This window comes from Marmota monax, unplaced genomic scaffold (assembly GCF_021218885.2).
Source record: "Marmota monax isolate L192 unplaced genomic scaffold, Marmota_monax_Labrador192_F-V1.1 WCK01_AAM20220418_F8-fsc00031, whole genome shotgun sequence".
NCBI lineage: Eukaryota > Metazoa > Chordata > Mammalia > Rodentia > Sciuridae > Marmota > Marmota monax.
Window position 1 is genome coordinate 6,093,383 of NW_026695197.1, and position 15,777 is coordinate 6,109,159.

A 15,777-nucleotide genomic window follows, 5' to 3' on the forward strand; every position below is an offset into this window, starting at 1 on the left:
TTAAAGGTTCAGTCCATAGTCGGCCCACTGCGTAGCTCTGGGCCCAAGGCAAGGCAGAAAATCATGGTGGGAGGGCATGGCAGAGAAAATTTGGCCACTCAAGGCAGCCAGGAAGTGGGGAGATAGAAAAGAGACAGAGGATAATAAGTCACTCCTAAGGGCAAGCTTCCTCCAAGAAATTCCTACCTTCCTACAGTCACCACTCAGTACAGAAATCCTTGCAAATTATTAATCTGTCAAATATATTAATCCACTGATTAGGCTTCAGCTCTAATAATATAATCACTTCATCTCTGAACATTGCTGTAGTGTCTATCACATGGGCTTCTTGGGGGACACCTCATCTATAAACTATAAAAATCATTTTTACACTAATTCTTTTCCTCTCAGATAAGTCATTTTATACACAGTCCATTAACTTCTGAGAAGGCTTCTGCTTGCCGTTCTGTTAAATGCAGCTGCAGGAAATCAACCTCTCTCATCCTCACATCTTTCTTTCTACCTCTATGACTGCCTCCAGCTGCTTGTGTTTCAAATGCTTTTGTGCTCTTGTATCTCTTCCCCTATCATGTAAGCACCTTGAGGGCAGAAATTGTGACTTGATACCTGTGGTATGCCCAGAGGTTAGCACAGTTCTTGGAGTGCAGAAGGATGGAACAAACATATGTGGAGTGAATGCTCAGTATCAAGAGAAAGGCATTGTACACCCTGTGAAGGTTCAGAGGAAAGGCACCAAATCCAGGCAGAAATTGAGCTGGGAAAGATTTCAGAGAAACTTGAGACCTGAAGGTAGTCCAGTCACAAAAAGAACATGCCTGAAGATCTAGATTTGAGAAAGAATAGCACACATCAAAAAACAGACAAAAATGGTGGTTCCATTTCAAGTTTTCTGAGGAATCTCCATACAACTTTCCATAATGGTTGCATCATTTTGCAGTCCTACCAGCAATATACAAGTGTACTTTTTTCCCCACCTCCTCACCAACATTTGTTGTTGCTTGTATTCTTGATGATTGCCATTCTGACTGGAGTGAGATGAAATCTTAGTGTAATTTTGATTTGCATTCCTCTAATTGCTAGAGATGTTGGACATTTTTTTTTGCATATTCATTGATCTATTGTATTTCTTCTTCTGTGAAGTGTCTGTTTAGTTCCTTAGCCCATTTATTGATTGGATTATTTGGGGGGTTTTTTTGGTGCTCTGTTTTTTGAGTTCTTTGTATATCCAAAGACTTAAAATCAGCATACTATAGTGACACAGCCAGTAAATTTTTATAGCAGCTCAACTCACAGTAGCTAAACTATGGAACCAACCTAGGTGTCTTTCAACAGATGAATAGATAAAGAAAATGTGGTATATATACATAATGTAATATTAATCAGTCTTAAAGAAGAATGAAATGATGGCATTTTCCAGTAAATGGATGGAGCTGGAGAATATCATGCTAAGTGAAATAAGCCAATCCTCCCCCCTCCCCTCAAAAAAAAAAACAACAGCTAAATGTTTTCTCTTCTATGTGGATTCTAATTCACAATAAGTGGTGGTGAAAGGCCCCTAGGGAAGAGTAGAGTTACTTTGGGTTAAGCCGAGGGTAATGGAAGGAAGGGGGTGTTAGAGTAGGAAGGATGGTAGAATGAAGTGGACATTGTTACCCTACGTGCATATATGTCTACATGACTGGTGTGATTCCACATCAGGTTCAACCAGAAGAATGAGAGGTTATACTCCATATATGTATGATATGTCAAAGTGCATTCTACTGTCACGTATAATTAAAACTAATTAGAACAAATACAAAAAAAAAAAAAAGCAAAAAGATGCATGCAGTTCTGCCTTATGTTAACCATGCCTGAGAATCAAAACAGAAGTCTTAGTGGTATACATATGTGTGCATATGGACATGCATGTATGAGAGAGAAAACTTGAGTCTTTAATAGTTTAATTAGGTATGATTATAAATCAAGTCCGCCAACCTACGATACCCTCTGTATTTAGCCCAAAGCCTACTACACAACTAGACAGCACTTACATTAACTTTCCTTTTCCTCAAGCTAAATTTTAATTTGCTATATCTTTTCTTATTCTCTGTTTTAACTTTCATCATTTTAATAGTATTTTTAAATCATTCTACAGCAGAGAATGGTCTGGTTAAGGACTGTTGAACCCAACCACCTTATTTTAAATTATTATGTGCAGGAAAACTGTTGCACCTTGTGAACACCCAACTTGGAGATGAACATAAGAAAGTTTCCTGTTTCTAAGTTGAGGGTTTGCATGTACTAGGGACAACTATCAGAAGAAAGAGGTGGGATGTATGTTTGTCGCAGAGTCCAAAGGTCCTATGCCTTTCATCCACCAAGTCCATGAGACTCTCAGTCTCATCAGCTATTTAATGGAAGCCACCAAATCTGCTTAGTAGCCTTGATAGATATTCCCAGAATGGAAGGAGACACTATATTTAAAATCAATCTCCTAACAGATGGTCTATGGTTGTATTTAGTTATAGCATAAGGTCATTTGCTGTTGTAGTAATTTTTATGCTAGGAAATAAAAATTTTATACCTCCTTCAACAAAATACAAAAACATTACATATGAAAAAATACGTACAGCCATTTAGATTAGTGAAAGTAAAGCTGTACTTTGTAATTTTAAAATACTCTGCAATTTTAAAATAGTTTTTCTCTGTGGCACAAATGCAGCAAATGTGTTTACATACAAATGGCTGTTTGCCTTATTAATGTGAAGATAATGCATATTTTAACAATTTTTTTTATCATAGAATGATTGAAGATAGTGGGAAAAGAGGAAATACCATGGCAGAAAGAAGACAGCTGTTTGCAGAGATGAGTAAGTATGGAACTTTTAAGGAACTCCGTACAGTTTTCATTGAATATTCATGGAAAGGCTAGAAATAACTACTTAATCCTTATGGCATTTGTACTTTTCCTTAAAACTTAAGAAAAATGCATAAAGCATACATTTGGCCATTTTGCCTCTTACTAGGTAAGAGTTAGTGATTTGTTATAATTTGTTACTGAACTCTCTCTAGATTTACATTTTGAAAAGCTTATGGACCTATGTATTTATATTCACACACATACCCAGAGACACTTGGTAAACACTGCTTAGTACAGACATTTATTCTGTCCACTAAACTTTGAAGTCTGTGTTCCTCTTCCTGCACTGTCACAGTGGCTGGTATAGTGTGGACACTAGATAAAATTGTGAAACGCATCCTTTAATGTCTTCCCTGCAAAATCATATCATATATTCATAGGAGAAAGAAGGGTTAGATACAAATACTGGATCAAACTAGAAGCTATCATTCAGATTTCGTGTGGAGAGGGTGATTCTGTCCTACACACTAGTTTTCTTAAAGTACAAAGAAAAACAAAACAAAACAAGCTTAGAGGTGACCTGCTGTACAAGGAAAACCAAACCAAGATTGTATTTACAGCCTCGGGTGTTGAACCTATTAAATAAAGGCTATTGGTTTATGTAAATGCATAGTCATGGTATAATTGGTATTATCTCCTTTATAGAACATTTTTCTTATTCATAAATAGCAACAACTTGACATTAGAGGGAAAACAGATGTCTCAAATTAAATATTACCAAAAAAATCAACCCTGTGATTCTTTTATTGGTTTTTTGTCTTATTTTATTTCTCCCTCCTGCATAAAGAGTGAGAACAAGCAAATTGAGTTGTGAACAACCTCCTTTCCTGAGAAGATAGTAGGAAAAAATTAGGTTGCTATGGAACTTGGGAAGTGATTGGCAAGAATGAGGGTCAGAGTAGATAAAGGAAAGTCCTAGATAATAAGATTCAGATTTTCTTTTTATCATTTCTCAATAAATCTGAGGCACCAAGACATCATTAGAACTAACAAAGAGGAAAGAAAATTAAAGCTGACATAGGGAATCTCAATCATGCTCCTTGCTTTTTCCATTTTTAGAGATGAATATAAAGTCTGAGAGTTTCAGTCAAGACATTCCAATACAATTTTATCTAGTGCCTTGTGGTTTTATCTAGGCCTTGTTTGGTACCAGAATCTTTACTTATGATGTGGCCAGTCACCTGGAATAGGGATTTTTTTTTAAAATAGATACAAACCCAACAGGTAAGAAGCCCAGTTACTGCCTCCCAAAATCTTAGACCAGAGGAATACATTTTAGTGATCTACCGTACTGCATGGTGACTACAGTTAATAATAATGTATTGCATATTTCAAAATTGCTAAAAGAACAGATTTTTAACATTTTTCAAAAAAAAAATATGTCAGTGAGGAGTTGGATATGTTAATTAGCTTGAAAAATCCTTCTACATTGTATATATAGATTGAAATATCACAATGTACCTGATATATGTGCACAACTATTATTTGTCAATTAAAAGTAAATTAATTTCTAGAAAGGAAAATATATTGTATACCTGGAAAGTTAAAATGCAAGAGGGAAAAAGTTAAAAAAATACATTTTAGGGGAAAAGCACACCTACTTGCCACTGCCCATATAAATAAAATCCAAAGGAGCATAAGCATCAAAATAGACCAGTAGGACATAGTGGAGAAATGTCCTGTCGGATACAGAAAAAATAAATAATATTTACTTTAAGAAGGTAATAAAATCTGGGGGAGATTTTTGAACTTATTTTGTAGCACTAAAGACTATATCAGCTGGCACACCATAAGAATTCTAGAAGTGTGCTTTACTGAAATGCTTTTGCAAATCCATATCTGAATTTAAATGCCCAGTTCCTTCTGCACCTTATGTAGTACAAGGCACAAATAGGAATGTTGCAAATGTCTAGTGACTTAAAATTGTTCAACTAAAGAAAGTTGGACAGAAGTTTTATAGTCACAAAAAAAAGAACAACTCTAAATTTTTTTTCAAGGGAGAGAGACTTAGGAAAACCATGTGTTCATTTCCCAAATTTTAATTATCTTTTTGTAGAGAGTTCTCAGACTGTCAGGAGAGTTTATTAAATAGTTTATAAGTTCTCCTCATTAATGATTAGAATAGATAAACCAGCCCAAGAAATATGCATCATTCCTCCCTGGGTGTACTAATGATTCAGTTGTCAGCCCAAGACAGCTGAACATGTCTGACCTTAATCATCCATTAGTTTGAAAAACAAGTTTCGATCAGTACAATGCACATCCTCAGTTGGTAGAAATCTACTGAATAAAACAAATGACTGCTTTCAATGGAGAGGATTGACTTCAGATAGGTAGACTGTCTTAAAAAAGAGAACGATAATCTCATTAAGAATGTATTAAGTGGTTGAAAAAATATATGGGTGACCCCAGCTCTATCAGCAGGACACCAAAGAAAGAAAAGAAAACTACTGTTGGAAAAGACTGAGACTTAGAAAGTAACTTACCCCGGAAACCTGTCATGTCTAGACAGGGAGTACAAAAAAGGCTAGGTGCTTATAAAATTTTATCTAGTAATTATTTTTTTTAAGACAGCAAAAGAAAGTGCCAAAGATATTTTTTTTTCACTTTTGAAATTATGAATGTGAAAGAAAAATTGCATCATGCAGAGTTAGACAGGCACGGAGGACTTTATTCTAGATTGTGGCAATAGGAGAGAAAGATCAACCTCAACTGCCCTGGAGGAGAGTTTTTGAGCACCAGGGTGCCGAGTGGAAAATAACCAGAGGACTACAGGGAAGTTTGGTCAATGTGCTTAGGCCTACCATCCACATTTGCTAATTGGGCAGGAGAAAAGTTAGGCTCTTCCCTCACTGCAGAGACAGGGAGATAGGACATGATCTCCTTGAATGACTACATGTCAAAGGGCTGACTCCCATGTCTTTGAGAAAGTCATCCCTGGGTTGTAAAGCTGGGAAGAAATGGAGATTGACATCTCACAGAAGCCCAGTAGAGATTTATAATGGGAAGCTTTCCAAAGCTAAAGGCTCTGAGCAAAGGGAGACCAGAGGTCTAGAGGCAGGAAGAAATCTGTCTAAAGTTAGGCAGGTGGCAGGGAATGTTAAGCCTGCCTTATAAAGACAGAATGACAATCCATAGGGAGAATAATTGATAAGAAGGTTTGTCAAATCTAGGAGATTGCAGAACATATGCATTAAACATTTACTCGGAGCTCATTACCACTAGCAGCAGAAGCAGGAAGAAACAGCAAAGAAATGCAATTAAGACAGCACAGACTCACAAGTGAGTCTACTTTTGAAGAAATCCTGGCCATCTACTTTGAAAAAAATCCTGGGCGAGTTGTACTAAACCAAAAACTCTGCTTGTTATAATGTCCTATTTATCAGCTTACTTAGTGTATTGGATTACAACAGAAAAAAAATTCTAGTTAAATGTAAACATCATCTTCATCTTGACCTTTCAGCCAACAATTTAGTTGATCTGCTCAAACAGGTTTATCAGACTGGCCTTTAGCAGAATAACTTTTTTGTCTTCCGATGAAATTCTCCTGTGTTTTTCCACTCTCAATTTCTTGTGAACACACGCTCTCAGTGTCATTCACTATTGAAAACTCCTTTTTGGAGACACACCCTAGGCATGTATCTTCAGATCCATTCACCTTAGGTACTGAATCGCTGTTTGCTTGGAAGCCAGGGGGCCCAGGGTGGCTAGGTTTTAATGAGAGGGAAGCAATTGGAAATACCTTTGGAGGACCTAGAAGTCAGCTTCCTTGAGAAGAAGGCAAAGACACCACTGGCCTCCACCTGAAGGAGGGAACCCAAATCAAAAGAGGCAAACATGGGCCCTCAGGAAACAATGCTGAATTGTTTAAGGGCAGGCGGGCCTCTTCAGAATGATGGCAGTCAGCAAGCGCACAGTTGGTAAGGAAGCTGGGACATGCTCTGTCATACACACTATGAGTTTTAGGAACACCAATTTCAAAAATCCAGAAAAATGACATGAATGATCCCATCACCATAGGTCGTGTTGAACACTGTGACCATTTTCACTTGATTTTGCATTTCTCATGCTTCTTATTCTCTTTAAGATGTTAACACCATAGATCACCATTCTGTCTTCTGTCACCACCACTCTATTGTTATATTTTCTCTCTTCGTACCCAATAGACCTGAAGTCAGTTTTGTTCTTGGCCAGTTCTCTCTACCCATGATTTCTCTGCCACCCAAGCCATCATATTGATTGCCCTAACTCTCAAGTGTCCTTTAAAACCACCTCTTGTAATCCCATGAAGCAGCTTATCCAGAGCAGTCAGCATGAAGACTCAACATCTCTTCCAGCCTTGCCTTCTTGCTGTTCTGCTGACAAAGCAGCTTGAGGTGAGCTCATCATTGACTCCAGTAATAGTTCCCACCACAAAAAAAGCCAATGTCCCTGCCAAGGCTGCTGCCGTCCAGTTCACATAGGCTCTGAACATCTATAAAATAGCTGGGCACTGTTCAGAAGTGGGAACAAGTTTCAGTTCCCAACTTCGTGCCTCCTGATGTCATCTAGAATGTATACTTGTGCACAAAGTCTTCTGTTGGAAAAATATCCCCAATCTTGGCCCCATCAAGACTCACTGCCCACTGGATACCTCCACCGCCATATCCCATGAACAGCTCAAGCCCTGTATACCTGAAACTGAGCTCTTCATCTTCCCCTGTCTACAAACCTGTTCCTTCCTGTTTACCTGAGCTCAGTGAGGTCATCCCTCTGAGTTGCCTAAGGTTAAAATCCAAGTGTCATCCTTGATCTATCAACTCCTTCATCTCCCCTCCCAATCGCCCTCTCCTCTCTCTTCTCTCTCTCTCTCTCTCTCTCTCTCTCTCACACACACACACACACACAAGCAGATGCGCACACGCACATGCACACACGCACATGCACACACATGCCTCCGTTCAGTGAGTCATCAAGTATGGCAGAGTTCAGATGGAGAGTTTGTAGGCTTCATTTTCATTCTGTAAATTTCTGTTGAGCAAATTTTTAAAATGAATGAGATATTTAAAAATTGAACTGACTATATAGAAGATTGTATAACGAACTATCAAAACAGAAGGCAAAACATACATAAATTGTGTGGAAACATTTGGAGTGTCATGAAGCTAAAGTCAAAAATTAGGTAAAGTGCTTGGTTGTTGGGTGGGTGAGCTGGTTTCATAAATGGATGGGAAAAAAGCAAGAGGAAGGAAATAAGGAAGTGAGAGAGGCAGGAACAGAGGTAAGGAAGGAAGAGAGAGAGAAACATGAGAAGATGGATGAGGAGTAATTTACAGCTGGTCACTGAACAGACATAATTTCTTACCTCTCTTTCCTCATCTTTATCACTTTTTTCAACCATGACATGAGGAGGTGAGGTTTGAGGAGCTGGTGTGAGAACATCAAGATTCCTTAAATAAATGAACTTTAAATTTTCTATTATGAAAATTTTCAAATATATTCTGCTATAGAGAAAGTAGTATTCATCTCTGCCCTTAATTATTTATCCCAAGCCCTCACTGTGTACTAGTATGGAACAAATATAAGAAATAATTCAAATGAGTTGAATCTCTAGGTTTTAAAAAAAATTATATCCAAGTGACATTATGAGAAAAATAATTATGATCCATTATCTTGCAGACATTGCAAAAAGTTTTAAAAAACTGACAGAAAAATGCTATACTCATTTTTTATTCAAAAGGAAGAACATAGTTTCTTTTTTTAAAGGATATTTTTCTAGTTTTTTGTTTTATTTTAATTTTTTTGTTGTTGTTGATAGACGTTTATTACATTCATTTATATGTGGTGCTGAAAATCGAATCCAGTGCCTCACACATGCCAGGCAAGTACACTACCACTGAGTCACAGCCACAGTCCCAGAACACAGATTCTTTAGACTCTATAATATGAATCTGATGTAGCTTTCATGATAAAATGGATTTTTCATTTCATGGACAAAAGGTAGTAGTGATCCTAAACACTTTAACATGCTAAAAACAAAGATTCCTCTAATGTCTCCATTTCCTTATTCATTTACTTAAATGCTATCTTTTTAATGAGAGAATTAAGCCAAATAATTTCCCCTCTTAATAAGGTCACCAGACTGGTAGATGAGGAAAACACCATCAAATAAAAATTAACCTTAATTTCAACAAGGTATTGACAAAGCCTCTTAGGTTGTTTATGCGTTGGACAAGTGATGCCTGGGTCACCATATAATTATGTAGATCGACAGGTGGTGTGGTGTCTGTGTCCAGAGGATTAATTAATAAGTCAGCCAAGCGGGAGGAAGGCAGCCTTCTACAGTATGCTGACCCTGATCAGGTCCTCGGTTTTAATCAATGACTTGGATGAGGACACAGAAGATATGCAAGTAATTCCAAGGTAGACTTTGGGTTTATAGAAAGACCACACACATGGAGAAGTGAATTAAGTTCAGGATTTATTGAGGTAAAGAAAAAAAATTATTTTAAGCAAGGTGAATAAACAGAGCAAAAGTCCATGGAGCATATCTCAGTTTTCTTTGGGTCCCAAAATCCAACATGGATCCTCTGGTGCCATTTGCATTGTTGGTGTGAGGTCGTATGCTGCTGTATCTGAAGAGCTCAATTTTGTTGCTCACCATGTCACTTCAGGACTTACATCATCAGGTGGTAAGAACATACACAGATAGGAAACATTTATAGACATCTAGGCCCCTTCTTGATCCTGGAACAAAACCCACTATGTGTTAAGTAAACATAGTGATAGAGCAGGAGGGAGCAGTCAGCACACCCCAGTCCCTCAGCATCATCTCTGTGTCTCTTTACCGCATCCTATGGAGATACATCTTTACCACATAATAAGAACCTAAAAAATAAACCATCTGCATATATATGTATATATACATACATATATACATATACATATATTATTACATTCATAAATATCCTTATGAAAGGTGGCATTAACTGCTTTCTATACATTCTATATGAGGAGGCATTATCTCTGGCATTTGAGTTACTTTGTGTTTCTCATTTTAGGAAGATATTAACCAGCCATGAACAGGGTGATTGGAATATATAAGGGCTTTAAAACCATGCCTGATGGTAATGAGAATAATAATAACAACTTCTCTGTCTGTTGCATACCAGACTCAATGATAGACATCATATTGTTTTTAACATTAAAAAATGAAGGAAAAGTTACCTCCCCAGCTAAACTTTAAAGTTTATGGTGACAGGGCTTTTGTCCATAATTTTCAGATGACATCTAAGATGGTAATAATAATAATGATGGTTGCCATGTAGTATTTGAGAAATGAATTATTTAATGGCAGGGGAGAAAAGAGTATGTGGCTCTGGATGGGAAACTACATCAAGTGGGTTGAAGTCACAAAGAGGCGTATTAAAGCTGAAATGTTTAAAAAAAAATCTGTTATTGTACAGAAAGCCCTCTAAGCAGGTCCATTCCTGTTAGCTGCTGACTATCTATCTGGTGCAGAGGTCAAAACTGGATATTTATTACCACCTGCTCAAGTTCATATTGTTATCCTCATTTTATGCCTGAGGAAATTGAATTGCCAAGTAAAAATTTGCTGAAGTTCACACAGCTAGGAGGTGACAGAATTAAGGATTACTGGCTTAAAAATCTATTTATTTTTACAAAATTATAATCTTTCCTATCATTAGAAATAATCGATGGCTGTTGGCTAGATGTCCATCTCCTGAGAACATGTTTCAGAGAATTTCTGGATTGAGTCAGGGAGAATCCTGTAATTTTTCATTCCTGAGAATGTCGAGATTCTTCCTCTGGTTCTAACGAGAGTGTTCCGTGTCAGGGGGAAGGGCAGCTTTTCTTCTCTGGGAACATTTTGTAAGTGTTCAGTACCGATGGGCCTGTTTGTCAAGAAATATACTTTCATAAGAATGAATGTTTAATGATGTTCCTCAAAAAACCACAAAGTAATAGGACTATTGACAATATTTTTAAGTGAATCTAAAGAGATCAGTTTGAATTGAGGGAAGGCTGAATGCTGTCAGTGAAGGACACTCACTAATTCATCCTGAGTTTCACTGAGAAAGCACTTCATTGGCCTCCTAATATAATTGCATCCATGGCAGTTCGTTGGCTTGGTACACTATTACAGTTTGAAACATTCACGTGGCACATTTTACCTATGTACCACTGGTGAAGAGAAAGTTCAGTACATGCGAAATATACCTACCTGCCTTATATCTATTACAAAACATGAATATGGGTGGAAGAGAGCCCAAAACTTAAAAGCAAAGAAAAGCAGACACATTTATTGACAGTAGAATATGTTCTAAATACAGTCTAGAGATTAATCCACTCAAATCTGGGCAGAGGAAACACTAGGAGCTCAGTTTGCTGTGATGTGGCTTGTGGAGAGACTGGCCCAAGCCTAGCAGAGATTCTGTGGCAGAGTGGGGAGATGTACTCTTGGGCAGGTAAGATGGAAAGAGACTGCACAAGGTCATGGATTCTCAGCAGAGCTTTTGGACCTGATGTTCTGGTCATGGGGAGCCATGCTGTATTCTTTTTTTTTTTTTTTTTGACTCAGGGTTGAACTCAGGGGCACTTTACTACTGAGCTACACCCCCCAATTCTTTTTATTTGTTTGTTTGTTTATTGAGACAGGGTATGGCTAAGTTGCTTAGGGCCCCACTAAGTTGCTGAGGTTGGCCTGGAACTTGCAATCCTCTTGCCTCAAACTCCTAGAGTCACTGGGATGATAGATGTGGTACCTACCAGGCTGGATTCTTGAGTTAAAGTGTGGAATAAGAAAGTCATTCAACAATATAGGGAGCATGTTCCCTCTGCCAGGAAGGAACTGGAAGCTATAGTGTAAGAAAGAATACAAGTTTTTTTTGTTTTTTTTTTTTTTAGAAAGGAGTCTCCTCCTCTAATATTATAATAGATATTCGTAATAATAGTGAACACTTAGGCCAATCGTGAACACTGTGCCAAGCAGTGTTCTAAGTACTTTAGGCATATGTTCATTCATTCTTACAACAATCCTGTGAAATAAGTACTGTTAGTTTCATTATCCCCAACTTTCAGGTGAGAAAACAGAGGCTTCTAAAAGCAACTGGCTGAAGGATCGACAGAGAAGGTGCTCACATTCAGTCACCTAGTAGCAATTTTCAATAGCAGTGCATTTATTTTATGATAGTGTCTGATATCATATAGCTATTTAAGTCACAGCTTGAGCAGATTGTTCTTGGAAATGATAGACACAACAGGGAAGAGGTTGTGTTCCCTGGTTCATGCACTTGGTTGACAATCTAGGTTCCAATGTTGAATGGAATGCAGGGGCTCCTTTTCCCCTTGAACCTGAGGACTGCGAGACAGACCTTTTCAAGTCTTAAAATAATATTTGTATTCTAACAAAATTAATAAGTGTATGATTATATCTGCAGTTATTTTATTTATAAACATGATAATTCCTTTCCACACACGTGGCATACCATATGTGTACTCTTTCTCCCCCACTAGGGGCTCAAGATCTGGATCGCATCCGACTCTCCACCTACAGAACAGCATGCAAGCTTAGATTTGTTCAGAAGAAATGCAATTGTAAGTATGCTAGTTGTTTGGGTTAATTACCTTTATGAATCCTATAGTTTACATGTATTACTAAGTTTATTGAAACCAGATTTTCTTGCACGTATTGATAAAAAAATGTTTACACAACAATAAAAGGATTATAATGATACACAAATGGTACAAAGACTGTTCCTAAGTAATTCTGAGGTCTGAATTACTTTTACCTACTAAAGTATTGAAATTCATGAGCGTCTGGAAATATGGATCATCCCAACTTTGAACTGGTTTAAGTCTGGCAAAAGTTTTTCGTCTTTTCTCTACCCTTGGTATTCTAAATGCAATGTCATCAAAATGGTTTTCATGAACTTTATAAAACATCAAACATTATTAAATCCTCCTGATATGTGTATTTCCTTTGTAAGTATTGGAACATGTTTACAAGCTCCTGGAAAACATCAAAGCTTAGTTCTGATGCTGTAAGATCAGCCCTTTGTATTGGAGTATTAACTACATTTACTGACATCAGACAACAGTGACAGAAGGGAAGTTGCTTAAAGAAACCAGGGAACTCGCTTCAACTTGTTCCCGAATTTTAAAATATAGGAAATGAGTCAGATCACTGACCACAATGAGCAGTTTACATTCCCTGCTGGGTCAACGCTTCTGTCCCATCACCATATCCATTTTCTCTTGGAAAAAAATATTGCTTCCTATTCCATGTGTATAAATTTATTATCATTATTTAAAAAAAAAAAAGAAAGAAAGAAAAACTGGCTCTGCTTTTAAAAACTGATAATGGTCTCTTTTTCTAATTAATATTGGACAAAGTCTACACAGCGAAAGCCATAATGTTCTCCTGAGCACATACAGACAGTTCTTGAATAACTGGCATGGGAATGGGACTCTTGGCATATGCAAAGACCAGCCACCTGCAGATTTCTACCCTGCCAGAATCTCCAGCAGGTATTTCCCAGGGCCAGGTTTCTAAGCATACAGCTGATGGTGACAGGAGGGTGGGCAGTGTGCATCTGTTCTTTAAGGTGCCCAGCTATAGCGTGTTCTCCAGCCCCACTAGCTGAGCATGGGGTTTGGGATAGAAGAAGAAGAAGAAAAAAAACAATGGTAGAACATCAATATGCGTTTTTGATTTCTCTCAGGATACTAAGCCAATCCCACAGCAGTAGTGAGAAAAAGGGCTATAGCAGATGGGGAAAAAAGGGGGCTGTATTTGTAATCCTGGGCATCGATGAGTCAATAAAAACCCTTTCCAGGGTTAGGGGACAAGGAAAATGTTCCCAGAGAAGAAAAGCTGCCCTTCCCCCTGACACGGAACACTCTCGTTAGAACCAGAGGAAGAATCTCGACATTCTCAGGAATGAAAAATTACAGGATTTTCCCAAGTTCTGGCCATTTAGTAGCATGACAGTGGCCCTCCAAACTGGGGAGGCAGGAAGAGCACGGGGAAGGGGGTTTTGTTCCCCTTTTAAAGCTTAGCCCAACAGAGCTTTCCTTAGGCTTCTTTCTTTGGAAAAAGCCTACAAAATGGTAAGGAGGAAGAAGAAAAGAAGTGAGAGAGAGGGAAGAAGAGAGAATGAGGAACAGAGGGGTGGGGGGGTGGAGAGGAGGGGACAGAAGGGAAGGAAAGAGACTCACAGGGAGCTGCAGCCCTCCTGCCAACAGTGCAAACTGCACACACACTGTCATCCTTTGTCAGGTGACCTAGCAACCCTCACGCACTGCTCCATGGCTCCTGCTCCCTGAGAAAGGTCTCTTCTCATTCTTGGACATCTCTTCTTCTTCTCATTATTTTCTGACCTTGTCTTTATCCTACATCTAGAATTGTGTCTCTGTCACACTGATCTTCTTGGAAAGCAGTGGTAAAGAAGAGAGGATGATGGTGCATAGTGGGTGAAAAGTGACCCACCTGTCCATTTGTTCATGGCTTGGCTTAGTAGGCATGTATGAGCTCCTACTATGTGTCTGGCACTGTGTTAGGAACCAGAGAAAGGGCCATGGTGAATAGGATGTCATCCCTGACTTCCTGTTGCTCCAAGTCTAACTAGATGGATACACTTTTTGTTTGTTTGGTTTTTGTTCTTTCCCCAGTGCTGGGGATTGAACCCAGGGGCACTCTGCCACTGAGCTGCATCCCTTTTCATTTTTAATTTTGAGAGAGGGTGTCACTAAGTTGCCCAGGCTGGCCTTGAATTTTCAACCCTCCTGCCTTAGCGTCCTGAGTTGGGATGACAGGCACATGCCACCACACCTGGCTGGGTAGACGGACTTTTAAACAAATTTATAAGCCCATGTAGAAGTATCACAATTGAAATACGTACATGGTGTTTGGGCACCCTGGTAAGGAGTGCCCCGACGTGAGAGATGGAGGCTGCTGGGAGGACTTTCCTAAGGGAAATCTAGGCTGGATCTTAAAGAATGAGCAGATATTAAGCCGGGGAGTGGGGGAGTCTTATTTGCTTTACAATGTACCTTATAAACTCCATTCATTTTAGGAAAAGATACTAGACAAAGTTGAGGCTCAGGCATAAAAAACAAGCATAATTTGATTGCTCTGCTAAAATTAAGCTTCTTTCTAAAATTGCTTCTACCTTCTTCAGAAGTGTTTAATACAAGTATTACATGTGTTTGCTGAGTTTTCCTTCCTGACAATAAATATATCAGTTGTGATATTCATAGTTCCTTACAGAATAATAATACAATTAGTCTTGGCTCATCTTACTCAAAGTTGGAAACTTCCTTCTAGACAGATAATCAGAAGCAGTGATTTATTTTTCTTTTCTTTATTTATTTACTTTGACAACATTAGTCAACAATGAATTTACTCTCCTGGATTAGAGGAAGATAGTTTTAGTCTGTTGTCAGACCTAACTCAAAACAATTATGGCACCACATAATAGAGTTTTACTTTGCATCAAAATAAATTAGATAAAAATTTTAGGTAGTGTGTGTGTGTATATATATATATATATATATATATATATATATATAACTGCATTTGTGACCAAATGCAGTTGATTTGCTGCTTTGTGAGTGCAAAGCTGATAAGCACAACCAGGAGATGAAAGAGGGAAGAGAGGGTCATGCCTTGCAGCAAGTCTGGAGCGCACTGGGGATCATCCAAAAGCAGTGTCTCTCTCTTAGCCAACAAAGCATGGGGCTTTTATTAGGGAAACTCATACATATTCATGCAGGACAGACTCTCATCACATGTAGAGGCAGGACTTTCCTGAGCATCCTCCATACAATGTCATGCTTCTTCATACATTACATGTTCCAAAAATAATGGGTGGAAC

The 15,777-nt window shown here is 38.3% G+C and overlaps 1 protein-coding gene across 17 annotated transcripts in view; it reads left to right on the forward strand.

Moving 5' to 3' along the window:
• Positions 1-15,777, forward strand: part of Dtna (dystrobrevin alpha) — a 359,640-nt gene that overhangs the window by 220,195 nt on the left and 123,668 nt on the right. For all 17 annotated transcript variants that reach the window (XM_058573947.1, XM_058573944.1, XM_058573946.1 and 14 more), the window contains 2 exons: positions 2,782-2,849; positions 12,416-12,496. In XM_058573947.1, coding sequence (XP_058429930.1) covers positions 2,783-2,849; positions 12,416-12,496 — 148 coding nt within the window. In that variant the 5' untranslated portion in view covers position 2,782. The remainder of the gene's footprint in view (positions 1-2,781; positions 2,850-12,415; positions 12,497-15,777) is intronic.